We start from the raw sequence: 17,645 nt of genomic DNA on the forward strand, positions 1-17,645 counted from the left end.
TTTACTATATAGTACATTAAATAATATTCAAATGGTGACATCAGCTTCAGTAACATTTTATCACAGTATATTGCACTAAAGGTTTTTCTCCTAATTTTTAACATTCTTGGCTTGTTTTCTGACTAGATGATAATTAGTTTTAATAACCATTTTATTATATTTTTGCTGTCTTTAATTTTCCATGCAAATTAAAGGTAAGGAAGTAGGTTTTTCTGCTTCTACTTGTTGGAACATCAGTTGTTCGAACAGGACTTAAAGGTAAGAGAAAGCTATACTTGCAATCTCCCTATAATTTGCTCAAACTGCTGAATATATATGATCTTGGCCATTACTATGATGATCCAAGATATATCATTATAACCAGTTTTTTGGTGAATTATCCTGTGTGTGGTGTTTGTCTGCTGGTCAGGCTAAGCACCTCAAACTTTAGGTCACATCTTTGACCAGACCACACACTAGAAGGTGAAGGGACGACGACGTTTCGGTCCGTCCTGGACCATTCTCAAGTCGATTGTGAGAATGTTCCGACTTGAGAATGGTCCAGGACAGACCGAAACGTCGTCGTTCCTTCACCTTCTAGTGTGTGGTCTAGTCAAACTACTTCAGCCACGTTATTGTGACTCATCGCCTGCTTTAGGTCACGTCTTGTTTTAATGAGTGATTGTTGACTAGACAATATTAAGATAGCAGTGATACATCACAAGAAGCTGGTCGAGTCCCACTGAAATTAAAGAAGTGAGAGTTGGGATTTGCACGTACACATTGGTTTACTAGTCATAAGATGGTGTTTGGTGTAGGTAAATCAGATAGTGTCCAAACACTTTGCTTTTGCTTCCTGACTCTTCACAATTATCTTGTGTTTTATGAAGATTTTACTTTGCAATCTTACATCAAAGCAGCTCTAAGCATTCTGAAACTCATCATCAACTGTATTTGTGACTGGGAAGTGGTAGGAGCACAGTATAGTATTTAGAATTAATATTTAGGATGATGTTTTATTTAAATAAGTGTACTAAACAGCATTTCGAAGGTGTTTGGAAAGCATCATGCAAGAGAGATACTTTACTGTATGGATGGGAAACTATATGTCTGAAAGACTGATGAGAAGCATGTTATAAGGAATGTTGCCTATATAGCATGTAATGTTCTAGTCACACAGGGAGCAATACTGGTATATCAGTGATTTTCCAAAGGGGTGTGAAAAATTACTTGAATTTCTTCAAAGAGAATTAAATTTTCTGGGGGGGGCCCCTTCAGCTCCCGGAGCTATCCAGGCTGGTATGGATACATTAGACTTTGGCATCAGTCATGTGAATGGAGTTCTTAGACCTACCAGGGACCACGAGCCAGAACCTGGCTCCCTCAGAGAGGCACAAGGAGCAATGGCCTATAGAAACTCCCGTGTGATTGGAAGCATTCTACGTCTGCCATCGACCGGGTCAGGCACAAACAAACCCCTATTCTGGTTAAAAAATTGCTACTGAACGTTGAACTAGTGGACAGATCTCCCCAAATGAAAATGAGCAAACGAGCATAACATCACCACGTCACCGCGCCACGTGTCTGCGCAGCTCCTCCCTCCCTGGGAGGGGGATAGGGGAAGCCCCAGACCCCCACGCTGGCTATCCACACCTCAGTTCTGTGGCTGATGTGATTGGCAACAATTGTGTGACTCTGGCTCCTGTTTTCTTTCCACGAGCTCTGTGCCTTGTGGTGTGGCGTTGTTCTTTGGTGGTGAGCGAGCCAGGAGTAATCTCACAAGTACTCGGGCTGCATGCACCTAGGGTCACTTTCTCTAGGTGTCCTGTAAGTACTGCTCTTGGGGCTTGGGGCAACCTTCCACAAGTCACCTTGGGATTTACCTCTGCTTGGTCTTTTGCTGCTTGGTGATTGACTGCCCTTAGTGTGCTGGGGTGTTTTATGCACCCTTGTTTGCAATTGGGTAAGGGGTAGTTTGCACTGATAGGGGGGTGCAGGGTACTGTGCAGCTAGTTTTCACCTCTCATAATGTCCGGCTCTGTTGTCCTCTTGCAGGGCTTTTGTTTTGTTTTGTTTTAGTTTCTGCCTGGTTGGGGGTTCTGCCCTTGGTTTTGGTTACCCCCTATAGTTCTTGGGGGTCTCCTGCTAGGTCCCCGTGAGTGGACACGTCCCGGGGGTTCAGCTTTTAGTAGTTTTCTTGGTAGACTTTGGTGCTGGTTAGCAGTACACTGCCTTGGCTTCCCTTAGCGTGTTTCCGTCTAAGAGCCCTGGGAAACCCCTTGGGGGCACGTTGGTCCAATGGATGTGAATGGATGTGACACCTAGGTCCCTTCTCACCTTGTGCGAGTTTGAAGGTTGCTCTGTCCCCTTGTCTCAGGGTGACATTCACCGCTTCTGCCTTCGTCATGCTGCCTGCTGGGTTGGTGACACCTTCGACCTCAAGTCCTGCGAGTCTTCTTGCTTGTTGGTGACTAAGTGCACCCAGTCCACTGATGACTATTCAGGTGCAGGCAGCTCAGGCATTGCATGCAAGGTTTAGGTTGCTGCAATGCGCTAGGTTGGTTGCTGACCTGGAAGCCCCAAGGCTGCCCCCGTTTTGATTATAGGGACTTGGGGCTGTTGGTCGCTTTGACCTTGGTTCAGTCCACTCCCTCTCGTTCTTCTCCTGCTATGGTTTGTTCTGGTCCTTCCCCCCCTGCTTCCAGTTCTGAAGCATCTGAGGGTTTCGGAGTCAGGACAGGGTTTAGTTGGGTTGGAGACTCGGGCAGTCTCGGGGGATTCCCCTACCGGGGTAGCAACGGAGGCATTTAAGCCTGTTCCTCCTGCCGAAGCATATGGATCTGACCAGTGGGTCCACTTCCTTCCTGCTTTTACAGCTCCTCCATCTTTTTCTTGTCAGGCTGGGGTGTTGGGGGATGGCTCAGCCCCAGGTCCTGCTGTGGAGGTTCCTGGGGTGGGGGAGGGGCCGACTTGGGGGTCTTGGGCCACATTGGACCCCACTTCGGTTTTTGTGCTCTCTGAGTGGGGTTTACTGTTACAAGGGGTGGGGTTTTCTTTTCCTCGCACAAGTTGGATTTGATGTCAGTCCCTTCCCGAGTTCAGTCCCTTCGGGCCCATCGATCCCATCCTTCCGAAGGTTTTTGGCTTCCTGTTTTCCGCCTCATGAGGTGTGGGAAGCCATTGCAGCTTACCTCCTGCGCGTCCCGAATTACTGTATGCCTTTATATTGGATCCTTCTTCGTTTCCTCACTGAGTTCGTCATGAGATTCCAGAGTTGTCCTGGCTAGCGGACTGCCCTGTTTTGTCGTTGGAGACTTGGCATACATTCTGTCGGTCCTGCACTCTGGAGTGGTGTGAAGCTGGGACAGTGGTCCAGATTTGCCTGGAGGCGAGGGGCGAGCCGGTCAGCCGAGCGGACAGCACACTGGACTTGTGATCCTGTGGTCCCGGGTTCGATCCCGGGCGCTGGCGAGAAACAATGGGCAGAGTTTCTTTCACCCTATGCCCCTGTTACCTAGCAGTAAAATAGGTACCTGGGTGTTAGTCAGCTGTCACGGGCTGCTTCCTGGGGGTGGAGGCCTGGTCGAGGACTGGGCCGCGGGGACACTAAAAGCCCCGAAATCATCTCAAGATAACCTCAAGATAACCCTCCCTCCCTCTGGTCGGGTTTTTTTTTGTGTGTGGTTTTGACATCCAGCCTAAGAACTGGGATGTGCATAGCTAGCTCGGGGAGTCTGAGGCTTCCCCTTCCCTCTCCCGCAGAAAGGGGAGCTGAACAGACAAGCTGCATGGCGACTTTATGACGTCTTACTCGTTTGCTCGTTTTTGTTTGGGGAGCTCTGTCCACTAGTTGGGCTTTCAGTAGCTATTTCTTAACCAGAATAGGGGCTTGTTTTGGGATGCTTACCTTTCTGGGTGCCTGACCCAGTTGGTGGCAGACATAGAATGCTTCCAACCACACAGGGGGTTTCTATAATCCATTACTCCTCGTGCCTCTTTGGAGGGGGGGGGGGGGGCAGGTTCTGGCTTGTGGTCCCCAGAAGGCCTAAACACTCCATTCATATGACTGATGCCAAAGTCTAATATATCCATATCAGCCTGGATAGCTCCAGGGAGCCTCCAGGTCTTACCCAGAATATGGCGTTTCATTACATTCAACGCTGTTTTTTTTATGTGAAGTAATTAGAATAATTGAAGCTCCTGTAGTTAGGTTTTATGAAACTAAGTGGATGGAGCAAAAAATGAATACTGTAATGGAGTTTAATGATAACAAATACCATATAATGAATATGGGGAGAATTGGAATAGGCCTCATGAAAACTACAAACTGTTATAAAATTCTAAGGAAATCAGATAAAGAAATTATCTAAAGGCAGTCATAAAAAACACTGTACTTGATCACAATTGTTTTTATAAATGCTAAAGTTTGAGAGTCTTTTGCAATTTTGTAATAGCCTTTAAGTATATAGTTGAAGATATGTTGAAGGAATTATTTTTTACAATACACAGTATGGCAAACCCAAAATAGCGTTTACAGTTGTGGTATGGTGCTCATTCCCTAAAAAAAATTAACAAAATAGAAAAAGGCATGCAACAAAAAATGAACTCCAGAATTTAAAAATATGAGTTATGAGGTATGATTATGGGCTCTGTTCTTAACCAAACTGAAAACAAAACAAAAAAATACATGATAACTACACACGTACAATAAAATGGAAGGCACACATACAAGTTTGTAAAGGAATATGAGACAACAAAACGAAAGAGTTTTTGAAACTATTTTAAGTAAGCTTAAGTAGCAATCATAGATGTAAACTACAATACAGGATACCCTAAAAGGTTTAGAAAAGATAATAGGAAATAGTTTTCTGGAGGTGGCTCCAAAAAAGCTTTGGGGATTCTTGGTGGCTCCCTGACGCTATCTCACTGAGATTGCTCTTATCGCAACAACACATTAGTCACAGGAGTTCTGTTTGGCCTACCAGAGACTAGTGCCAGAACATGGCTCCCCTCACAAGAGGTGCAGAGATCTGCTGAGGTTATGGTTCAAAGTCCCCGCCAGATAAGTTTTTCTGCACATGTGTATTGGCACAATTACATTGGGAGAAGAATCCTCAGTATAAAGATACTGTAAAAACAAGTGCTTAATATTGATAAGGGAGACTATTTCAAGAACATTCTCTGACTGGAAAGCATGTTGAAAATTTAAGTGTTAAATTTGGAAAATCACTTTAAAGAAAATAAGAAATAAAAAGAAAAATGTGTAACCAGGAATCATTGGAATGTTTGAGGAAAGGAGAGTAAATACAGTGGAACTGTTCGGATGGTCATCCTACATGTTAGCTCAAGTTGTATGGTCGTCCCACATTTTAACTTTAGTGCAGTGATGTGATTGTTGTAATTGTGGCGCTACTTTAAACTCTAGTTAGGAATAGAATTGATTACTTATGTCCCAGTTGCATCTGGCAATTGTAATTACATCAGTAATTACCTAAGTGTAGTTACAGGATGATAACTACGCTCATGGTGTCTCATCTACCCAGCACCCTTTGTCATATAACGCTTTGAAACTACTGACGGTTTTGGCCTCCACCACCTTCTCACCTAACCTGTTCCAACCATCTACCACTCTGTTTTTGAAAGTGAATTTTCTTATATTTCTGCGGCAGTTTTGTTTAGTTAGCTTAAATCTATGACCTCTTGTTCTTAACATGATTGTGTATAATTCTCCATCTTTTGTGTAGGCCTGTAATAAACTTATGTTTGGTATTATTCTTGGTCACTTGGCTTGTTAAATGTTGTTCATCCGGGTTGTATAATTTCTAGTGTAAAGTAGATAGTAACTGTAACTTTAGATTGTAAAGTAACTGTGAACTAGAGCCCAGTAAGAAAACACTTCATGTGTACCAGATTAAAGTACAGTACCTGTACAGGGGTACCTCAGTTTACGAATTTAATCCGTTCCTGGAGGCGGTTCGTAACCTGAAAATTCGTAAGCCGAAGCAAATTTCCCCATAAGAAATAATGGGAAATGAATTAAACCGTTCCTGACTCCCCAAAAAATTAACTTCAAAGTAAATTTTATACCTAATTCATCCTAATCTTGACTACAAAAGTATGTACACGTTATTACTTACCTTTACTGATGACTCCTGTTGGCGTATGGAAGACAGTGTGAAGGGGGGAGGAGGAGAGGTGTTATTGAATGGAAGGGGGAGTTAGGCAGTGAGGACTTCTCTGGGGTGCACTCTCTGGCATGTTTTGCCTGCATACCACTAGGACTTGCTTCTGGCTCACTGCATGATTTTCTCATCGTTTTTCTTGAAGATTGTTTTCCCTTCTTTATAACACTTGTCTGTAGTGAGACGTCACATTGTTAGTGTAAGATCAGTGCAACAGCCTGCTAAAGCTTTATCTGAGTGATTCTCTTCAGCAGATCTTTGCTGTTCTTCCCATACAGCACACATTTTCTCAATTAATGAGGAAGGGACATCCTCTACTGCCTTCTCCTCCTCATGAAGATTTGTTATACTGCCTAGCTAGTTCAACAACATGTGTACCATTTTCATATTTACGAATGATCTCTTGTTTTTTCTCTATGGTCATTCTCACATGTGTTTTCTTGCCTTGAACCTTACCACTGGCTTTCTTGGCTTTCTGAGGCTTGACCCATGGCGAGATATATATAATAACTTTTATGTTCAAATAGCCAAAAATCCAGAAAAAACTGTAAATCCTTGCAAAGAATTCAGGCGGGATAGTCACTAGGCGGGAGGCACTGGTAAACTGAGGCACGATCGCCGTGCCACCACGTGCTAAATCGGCCATACACGTATCAACAAACTCATTCCCGAGGTAAAGTTCGTAACCCGCTTCAAATTTTCCGAAGAAATCGGGCTTGTAACCCAAAAAGATCGTAAAGAGGGGCATTCGTAAACCGAGGTATCACTGTATTAGTATTTGGAGTTTTAGAGTATACTTTTTTGTTGAGTACAATAAGTCCAAGTTTTGTGGGACTAGTAATCTTTTGTAAAGTTCTCATTCAGTAGTGGTTAACAGCTATGCTCCAGATTTATGTTGTACATACCTCTAAGCTTAAGATTATAGAAATAAACCCCTTTGTGATTTTAGAGGTTATTATTTTTAAAAGCCCTTTTACCCGATATAACTGTCTTTAACTTTCAGTACAAAGTACAAGCTCTGCATAAAGTATGTCCTGATGACCTGGTATATGACTGAGTATTGCGGTCTTCCAAAGAGAACTTACTAATTCCTATAGAGATTATATAATAGATAAACTAACTATAAAGCTGTAGTGCTTGAATGAAGGTGAAGAAAAGACCCAATTTATGTTTGTGTATTAAAAACCAAATTTATTGATGTAACATGTTTCCTTTCTCAAGGTACTGTATACAGTGTTTCCTGTATACAAGGAACATTTTATACAGTATAAAAACATACCTTGAGAAAGGATATAAGTTACATCTGAAAATGTAGTTTTTAATGCACATAAACATACATTGGATCTTTCCTTCACCTTCATTATATTATATTTACATACACTTATAGCAAGGTCGGGTAGAAACACACCAGTGCCCTTACACTGCTATAGTTACCACGTGGGATGACCATCTGAATAATTTAAAGGCCTTGAGAAAGTGAACGAACATCGGCTTGTCTTTACTCTCCATTCCTCAAGCGTTCCAATGTTTTCTAGTTCCACATTTTCTTTTTATTTCTTATTTAGTTTAAACTGATTTTCCATATTTAACACTTATATTTTCAACATGTTTTCCAGTCACAGAATGTACTTGAAATAGTAGTTTTTATCAATATTAAGCACTTGTTTATATCTTTTTACATAGGATTGTTCTCCCAATGCAATTGTGCTAATACACATGTGCAGAAAAACTGATCTGGCGGGAGGCTTTGAACTGTAACTTCCTTTTAACCCAACCATTAGTTCACATAATAATTACAAAAGTTCCTTCCTAACAGTCTTCACTCAACTTACATTTCATTATATTATTGCCAAGGTCAGGGATGTGATTAATACAAATTTGATATACATTATCATAAATATTTATATAGTGTATATGAAAATACAGTACTGTATTGTCAGTGTTTCTACCACAATTTTTTTAATATACATTTCCCAGTGAAATGGTATGTTCATTAATATACCTGATGCCTTTTGTACTTGTTTATTGTGCTTCATCAGTACACTTAATAACTTTTTACACATGGTGAACGAAGTTGGGTGTAGTATCAGAATTTTTATTACATTTCAAATATTGAAACATAAACTGACTACAAATAATATACAGGTATCATGTTGCATATATGTAACTTAGGGCACTTAGTATTTAACTATTTCAACACACTTGAAGCTACATTGCACACTTCTTACACAAGCTATGTACATTATTCAGATAGTAAATGAGGATGCTAGTGTTTACAGCTACATCGAATTATAGTTTGCATGTAAATAATTGGCAATGTATGTTTGAATTTGACTGCTCTTGTTAACTGCCGAAATTTTCTCTTTCAGATGAACAACGAGAACCATGTATGTCATCTATGAAGAATCTGTGGGAGCGTGTAGGATGCACTAAGCACCACGACCCACATCAAAAATATATGCCTGTGTTGGTGTGACACAAGCTGTAACAAGGGCTGTGACCTGTGACTTGTAACTTTCCTGCCTGGCTTGACCTGATGAGAGGTGGAAACCTCAAAGATTAGAGGTGGCCTTGAACTGTTTGTGGCTTCTCTGATCAGTGTTGTATTCAAGGTATTGTGGTCAGCAGTTAGCACTGTTTAATGAAGTTTGCTAATTATAAACGATATATGATCTGTAATGCAAACGAAGAATGGTTATTCACTGGTACAGCACATTGAAAGCTTGATCAATGTACGCCAGCTTCTGGAGTTTATGATTGAAGGAGTTTTTAGAGATTTGTTAAAGGTAAACACAAAAGGGTTCAACCACATAAGGATGCTTGGAAAGTATTGGGTGTTAGCTTATGGAAGTTGTTAGGAAGACCTCTGCTGGAATGAAAGGAGGTGGCTGAGATGGTAGAGATGTATGTGAGAGTGCTCTTGAGAAGTAAGAACAATTCACTAAACCAGTTCAGAAAAATGAGTCATGCAATATATAAGAACTACTCATCAATTAATATTTTCTTTAGGTAGTAAGCAAAACATTGGATTACTTTGACTCGAGGCTTATTAATAGTCACATTGTGAACAGTACATTAACCAGAGCAACCATTTAATTTGCTTGAATGTGAGTTTTGCTGTGAATACAGAATTCATTGTAAAAATGAGAGTTATCATGTTTTCAAAAATGAGAAGATCGCTTTTGGCATAAAAGATCAGCTTGCACTGTTAGTTAGCCATAAAGAGTCAGAAAATCTATAATTAATCCCAGACATATAGCGGGAAATCTTTTTTTATTTTAAAATATAGTGTTTATTAAAAAATAAATTTGAGTAACTGAGCAAACCTCTAATACATATGACAGGAGCTCGTTTCCTTTTTGTAGTGACTAACTAGAGGCAATTATGCATGTGTTCACTTGAGCCATGATATTGGATTATAAGAAAATGGTTTACAACGTAAACCTTGTCTTGTTGTCTCTGACAATGTCAGAGACAAAGACAGCTAGATGAATCAGTGTGGCTCCTATTTGTAACTTCTAGCCAAGCATAAATTCAACTGACTTAATTTAACCGTAAAATATTTGCAGGTTGAAGCTGATAATATGCACGTATAACTTTGAATAACTAAAGAATATATGCCATTTGTCATATGATATTGATTATTAAACAATATTTGCAATGTTTGCATATTTAGCCGACCATGACACAGCCCAGCTCAAGTGTGCACTTGCTGCCACAGTCCATACAACTCTGCAACAATATGTTATGTGCCTCTCACTTCACTCTGGTCAACTTGCTAGTCCATTACTGACTAGTTCTTAGTCAGTCTTAATGATTTGCTGTGACTCATGACCAGTTAACTATTTTTAAGCAACTCACTGTAGCTTGATGTTATCACCCACATGTTTTACTGCATTTATATTACTTAAAGTACTGTGCTTTAAATATAAACTGTTGGATCTTGAGCTTCATTGCTGTGACAAGAGAGAGAGAGAGAGAATTGACAAAGTATGACAAGTAATTAGGAATTCATATGCTACTAAGACAAACACATCCCAGAAGTCAATTTAATGCCAGAGGCTGAGGCTAAAATCAAACTCTCATAAGACACAGAACTTGCCCTGAAAACCGCCACAATGAGCCCTTATATTGTAGAATACACATGAAACCTACCAACTATATGGAATATAAAGAATTTGTGACATGTGACTGATATTGGCTGTGACATGATAGACATGCATGATTGATTCAACTTATACAGACATTATGGTAAGTTAATGGTCCATAAGATGCAGGAGAATCTTTCAAGATCTGTGTAGGCAAGTTTTAGTGGAATAATTGGCATGAGAGACATGAATTGCAAGAGATATGAGACCTATACATTATTTAGCTTGTGAGACTTGTTAATTGTGAAAGTTGTGAGGGTCTTGTAAATTGTAAGAAATATGAGTAATTGTTAAATTTAAAGAATGAGAGATGCGAGATATTTTTGTTATGCATAAGGTGTAAGAGGGACTATGGCCTGTTTTGAGACATGTAAGACATCTGAACTCTGGCACAAAGATCTTAAAGACTGTAGAAGATATGAAGTTGTTATAAATCATTCAACAAATGATGGATTTGTCAAGTATGTAGACTGGAAAAGTTTTTCAACTGTATTAAAGACAGTTAGATATCCTGCAGATTGGAGGATATCTGAGGAAGTTGTTAATAACAAAATACATGAAGGATTTGTGGACTGAAAGAGGCACAAGTGACTTCAATTTCATGCACCATGTGAAATATTTAGATAGTCTGAGGCACAGTAAACACCTGTGTATTATGTATGTCACTGGGAACTATATATTTTGTCTCTGTGTGCATTTTTAGAGCATAAAGTTGTTGTAAAGCCATAATTACATTCACATGGCTGACAGAGACACATTTCACTAGAGGTAAGTCCCTATGTTCTGTGAATCATCAAATCAATCATTGATTAATTTTTATCCATGTAATGCAAATTATCCCCAAGGTGTTATCAATCTTCACAATATAATAAATTTCTGTCGTGAAATTAATCCAGCTCTCAGTTTTTAGTTGACTTCATGAGTTTTTCAATTACAGAACTGGTGTTAAGGAATATAATTTATTGATGCAATTTAGGACCTGTTAATAAACTAAGTGCCTAGCAGGTAGATCAGTCTTATATTCTTTTGAGGTAACTTTACTGTTTTTTATAAATCTCTGATCCTTCATATTGTTTGTATGTAATATATTGATAATCCATTCAGAGTTTAGATGAAAAGTACTTAATTTCAGTAACTAAGCATCTCACTTAATTCTTATGGTATCTGGCTTGATCAGCTTATTAGTACCTCACCTGAGTACTGAAATAGGGTATCTAGCCTAATCAGCTTATTAGTACCTCACCTGAGTAACATGGTACTGTATCTCACTTGATCAACTTAGTACCTCGAGTAACTTGGTAATACATTTGATCACCTTAATGTCATCTTGCTTGACTATTATGGTACATTGTTTAAGCAACTTGATGCACATTATCACCTTAGTCATCACCTGAGGAGCTTGATATTACAGTGGCTATCATAATGTCTTGATTAGTTTAATGCCAGAGCATTGTAGGTCAAACTTATAATTTTATTGCAGTTTTATTTTACTATTTTGATTCACTTAAGAAATTATCATTGTCTCATTTGAATAACGATAACTCACTAAAGGATCTTATTAATTCAGTTGAGTATTAAATGTCAAGTTGGGTATCTAACTTGGGTACTTGGGAATCTAAATCCCTATTGTTAATAAACTGGCCAACTTCTCGGTTAATGGGCAACAATGGGCAACATGGTGTTTCATAAAATTTAATGGTCTATACTTTATGGGCCTTAAGGTAAAAAATATCCGCATAAGTTTGTATTTTATCTAGACAAATTTGTGTATTATTAGTGTAATTAGTGAAACTAGTTTAGTTACCTGGAGCTTTATCTTGTTCTCAGCCTAATTTTATGATCAAAGGGGGTGAAGGAAGTTTCATTACTGTCACAATATGGTTTATCAAATTTTCAAATTCTATTTTGTATCAGTGGTAAAATTTTAACAGGATTATTCTGCCTCATGAAGGATGGACAACTTAGAATACACAACAATGAATACTTTATTGTGATATGATATTTGGAAAGTTTATCTTTAAGTTTAGCAGCTCAACAGTTACCTATGTAACATTATGTCCTATATGTAAAATAATTTCCTTCACAAAAATGTTAAAGTTGAACAAGGTTCATCCATGTTGCCTCCCAGTGTTTGACCAATGTTCTGTCTATATTCTGATCATGATGCTGCTTCCAAAGTACAGGTCCATAGTTTGGACTATCTTTTGGTCTTCTTGTAGTCTAGTGAGCAAAGCCATAGTTGTATTTATATATTTATGATTTGTGCTTGTCCTAGTGTGCAGGACTATGTGTCATGTTTATTGGACCTTTACTGCTGCAGTTATTTTATACCAACCAGCAGTAAAATGATATACAGTACTCACAAGATCATCATTTCATATTTATGGGCTGTTTATTCGCTATGCCAGTACAGAATAACCTGAATAACAATACTTAAAAATTGAACACTTGTTTAATTCTTCCTATAGTTATAGTTTTTAATTGGGAATCAAAGTTGACAGTTTGTTACGAAAGTTATGTTATACTAAATATCCATAAATGGAATGAAGAACAACAGACTGAAGCAAATAATAAATGACCTTTTACAATAATCAGATTTTAGAAATAGGAAGAGATTTGTTTTTGCATAAAGACTGCTTCATGAGTGAACTAAACAAATACTGTATCTTAATTCTGAGTGTTACTTGAGCAGCATCCAAATATACAAATGTTTGGTGAAGTGAAAAATTGTAAAGCGGTTGACACAAATTTATTAAAACTGTACAACTAATCACTGCCAACTGGTACAAAACGTTACTTTTCAAATGCCTTTTCCAAGTGATAATTGACATCAAAATAACTGCCAAAGTAGAGACTTTGACTGCCAAAGTAGTCTCAAAGTAGAGAGACTACGGGAATTAAACCTCACATCACTGGGAGACAGAAGAGTTAGAGGGGACATGTTCACCACATACAAGATTCTCAGAGGAATTGATAGGGTAGATAAAGACAGACTATTTAACACAAGGGGTACATGTACTAGGGGACACAGGTGGAAATTGAGTGCCCAAATGAGCCATAGAGATGTTAGAAAGAATTTTTTTGGTGTCAGAGTAGTAGACAAATGGAAAGCATTAGGAAGTGATGTGGTGGAGGCTGACTCCATACACAGCTTCAAGTGTAGATATGATAGAGCCCAGTAGGCTCATGAACCTGTACAGTAGATGACTGACAGTTGAGGCGGGACCAAAGTGCCAGAGCTCAACTAGGAAATAACTAAGTAAGCACACACAATTATATGAACATGTTTACTGATGATGCTAAGGTAATAGAGAAGATATGATGACTTGTCATGCCCTTCAAGAAGACCTGGACAAAATAAGTATATGGAGCACCACTTGGCAAATGGAATTTAATGTGAATAAATGCCATATTATGATATGTGGAATAAGAGAACATAGACCCTCACACAACCTATAAATTATGTGAGAAATCCTTAAAGAATTCTGTTAAAATAAGAGATCTAGGGGTGGTTCTAGATAAAAAAAAAAACTCACCTGAGTACCACATAAAGAACATTGTGCCAGGAACAAATCCCCAAGGGCCATGATGAGGATTCGAACGTACGTGTGTGTGTGTGTGTGTGTGTGTGTGTGTGTGTGTGTGTGTGTTTGTTTTGTGTGTGTTGTGTGTGTGTGTTTGTTTTGTGTGTGTTGTTGTGTGTGTGTGTGTTGTGTGTGTGTGTGTGTGTGTGTGTGTGTGTAATTACCTAAGTGTAGTTACAGGATGAGAGCTACGCTCGTGGTGTCCCGTCTTCCCAGCACTCTTTGTCATATAACGCTTTGAAACTACTGACGGTCTTGGCCTCCACCACCTTCTCACTTAACTTGTTCCAACCGTCTACCACCCTATTTGCAAAGGTGAATTTTCTTATATTTCTTCGGCATCTGTGTTTAGCTAGTTTAAATCTATGACCTCTTGTTCTTGAAGTTCCAGGTCTCAGGAAGTCTTCCCTGTCGATTTTATCAATTCCTGTTACTATTTTGTACGTAGTGATCATATCACCTCTTTTTTCTTCTGTCTTCTAGTTTTGGCATATTTAATGCTTCTAACCTCTCCTCGTAGCTCTTGCCCTTCAGTTCTGGGAGCCACTTAGTAGCATGTCTTTGCACCTTTTCCAGTTTGTTGATGTGCTTCTTAAGATATGGGCACCACACAACAGCTGCATATTCTAGCTTTGGCCTAACAAAAGTCATGAACAATTTCTTTAGTATATCGCCATCCATGTATTTAAATGCAATTCTGAAGTTAGAAAGCATTGCATAGGCTCCTTGCACAATATTCTTTATGTAGTCCTCAGGTGATAGTTTTCTATCTAGGACCACTCCTAGATCTCTTTCTTTATCAGAATTCTTTAAAGATTTCTCACATAATATATACTGTAGGTTGTGTGGGGTCTATGTTCTCCTATTCCACATTCCATAACATGACATTTATTTACATTAAATTCCATTTGCCAAGTGGTGCTCCATATACTTATTTTGTCCAGGTCTTCTTGAAGGGCATGACAGTCATCTAAATTTCTTATCCTTCCTATTATCTTAGCATCATCAGCAAACATGTTCATATAATTCTGTATACCAACTGGTAGATCATTTATGTAGACAATAAACATCACTGGTGCAAGAACTGAACCCTGTGGTACTCCACTTGTGACATTTCTCCATTCCGATACATTGCCTCTGATTACTGCTCTCATTTTTCTATCAGTCAGAAAATTTATCATCCATGTTAGAAGCTTACCTGTCACCCCTCCAATATTTTCCAGTTTCCAGAACAACCTCTTATGTGGAACTCTGTCGAAAGCCTTTTTTAGGTCCCGATAGATGCAGTCAACCCAACCATCTCTTTCCTGTAATATCTCTGTGGCTCGATCATAGAAACTGAGTAAATTCGATACACAGGATCTTCCAGATCGAAAACCATACTGTCTGTCTGATATTATATCATTTCTCTCCAGGTGTTCTACCCATTTGTGTGTGTGTGTGTGTGTGTATATGTGTGTGTGTGTGTATATATATATATATATATATATATATATATATATATATTAGTATATTTTGGTAGCAGTCTTTCCTGTAGACATATATTATTAAATATGACCGAAAAAGTAAGATTAATAATTCTAACACGAATTTTCTCAATCTTTCGTACATTACGCTTCACTGTTGGAGGTAAATCAAAAATCACTTCTCCAAAATTCATTTTTATTTCTAGTCTGACGCGACACGGGCGCGTTTCGTAAAACTTATTACATTTTCAAAGACTTCACAAATACACAACTGATTAGAACTTACGTTTCTCTGATTTTATATCTACATTTGAGTGAGGTGGGAGGGGTGATGTGGCATTAACACAAGACAGAACGAGAGAGGATATTAATAGGGTATTAAAAGTATCAACACAAGACAGAACAGAAACAATGGGTATTGAATAGAAGTGTTTGTAGAAAGCCTATTGGTCCATATTTCTTGATGCTTCTATATTGGAGCGGAGTCTTGAGGTGGGTAGAATATAGTTGTGCAATAATTGGCTGTTGATTGCTGGTGTTGACTTCTTGATGTGTAGTGCCTCGCAAACGTCAAGCCGCCTGCTATCGCTGTATCTATCGATGAAACAACTAAACAACACAGAAATCTAAACGCTGTATCGCTGTATCTAAACAACACAGAAATCATCGATAGATACAGCGATAGCAGGCGGCTCGACGTTTGCGAGGCACTACACATCAAGAAGTCAACACCAGCAATCAACAGCCAATTATTGCACAACTATATTCTACCCACCTCAAGACTCCGCTCCAATATAGAAGCATCAAGAAATATGGACCAATAGGCTTTCTACAAACACTTCTATTCAATACCCATTGTTTCTGTTCTGTCTTGTGTTGATACTTTTAATACCCTATTAATATCCTCTCTCGTTCTGTCTTGTGTTAATGCCACATCACCCCTCCCACCTCACTCAAATGTAGATATAAAATCAGAGAAACGTAAGTTCTAATCAGTTGTGTATTTGTGAAGTCTTTGAAAATGTAATAAGTTTTACGAAACGCGCCCGTGTCGCGTCAGACTAGAAATAAAAATGAATTTTGGAGAAGTGATTTTTGATTTACCTCCAACAGTGAAGCGTAATGTACGAAAGATTGAGAAAATTCGTGTTAGAATTATTAATCTTACTTTTTCGGTCATATTTAATAATATATATATATATATATATATATATATATATATATATATATATATATATATATATACATATATATATATATATATATATATATATATATATATATATATATATATATATATATATATATATATATATATATATATATATAAATAAAAGGGGGGGTTCCGGAGAAGACCCCCTAACTTGCACGGATGCCCCAGCCTGAAGGGCTCTATCCACAATACAATACACAATACAATTTTATTTAGGTAAGGTACATACATACAATAAATATTTACAAGGATTGTTTAACTTATAGGTATAGCTAGTACATACAATGCCTAAAGCCACTATTACGCAAAGCGTTTCGGGCATGAATATATATATCCCTTTGAGATGTATTTATTGCTCATCTCAATAAACATACTTGAACTGAAGGGCTCCTTGCCCTACAGAGCAAGTGTATATGGTGCTTCTCCAACGCCTGGCTTCCATAAACGCCACTTTTGGCGGTCGACTAGTTGCCTCTGCTTGCTTGGTGTCCTACTGCATACGTGTCCGTAATGTTCGAATCTGCCATTAAAAACAAAACAGGTCTCTGAAATAAAAAAAAAGTAGCGCCATTGTTTATTGTCCAACCTGTCATAGCTATAAAGTTATGGATGACTATGCTCGCCGAAACCGTAAATGCCAAGATATTACAATTAAAAATCCAGCTGGAAAAAATCACAAGGAAAATGGGGGTAATTTTTCAGAAGTCGTGGGATTGCTCCCCACCTCGAGGCTACTAAAGTAATGGCGACCTTCAGGTAAACTATAGCCGCCGCTGGCGGCAACAATAAATAACCAAAAAGTGTTTTGTTTGACACATTTCATTGTGATAAGTAATATTTTTATCGGCTTTCAGCCTCTTTTGAGTTTTCGAAGGAATGTTATGTCACATAAAAGTTTTGTTCATTGAAATTGAAATAAGTTTATTGAGGTAAAATACACACAAAGGGATGAAGTAGCTCAAGCTATTCTCACCCCGTTCAGTACATCGTGTTAATACATACATAGACACACATCACTAGCAATAAACATATTGCCAAACATTCTGAGAAATAAACATATACATTTCCTAGTT

General features: G+C 38.5%; 2 protein-coding genes across 6 annotated transcripts in view; one reads left to right on the forward strand and one right to left on the reverse strand.

The window, feature by feature from the left end:
- The window catches only part of Nmnat (nicotinamide mononucleotide adenylyltransferase), an 87,662-nt gene extending 74,908 nt beyond the window's left edge, over nt 1-12,754 (forward strand). For all 5 annotated transcript variants that reach the window (XM_069331143.1, XM_069331144.1, XM_045739590.2 and 2 more), the window contains one exon: nt 8,531-12,754. In XM_069331143.1, coding sequence (XP_069187244.1) covers nt 8,531-8,563 — 33 coding nt within the window. In that variant the 3' untranslated portion in view covers nt 8,564-12,754. The remainder of the gene's footprint in view (nt 1-8,530) is intronic.
- The window catches only part of LOC138349497 (uncharacterized), a 691,637-nt gene that overhangs the window by 289,251 nt on the left and 384,741 nt on the right, over nt 1-17,645 (reverse strand). The gene's annotated exons all lie outside the window — the stretch shown is intronic.

Source organism: Procambarus clarkii, chromosome 25 (genome assembly GCF_040958095.1).
Source record: "Procambarus clarkii isolate CNS0578487 chromosome 25, FALCON_Pclarkii_2.0, whole genome shotgun sequence".
Classification (NCBI taxonomy): domain Eukaryota; kingdom Metazoa; phylum Arthropoda; class Malacostraca; order Decapoda; family Cambaridae; genus Procambarus; species Procambarus clarkii.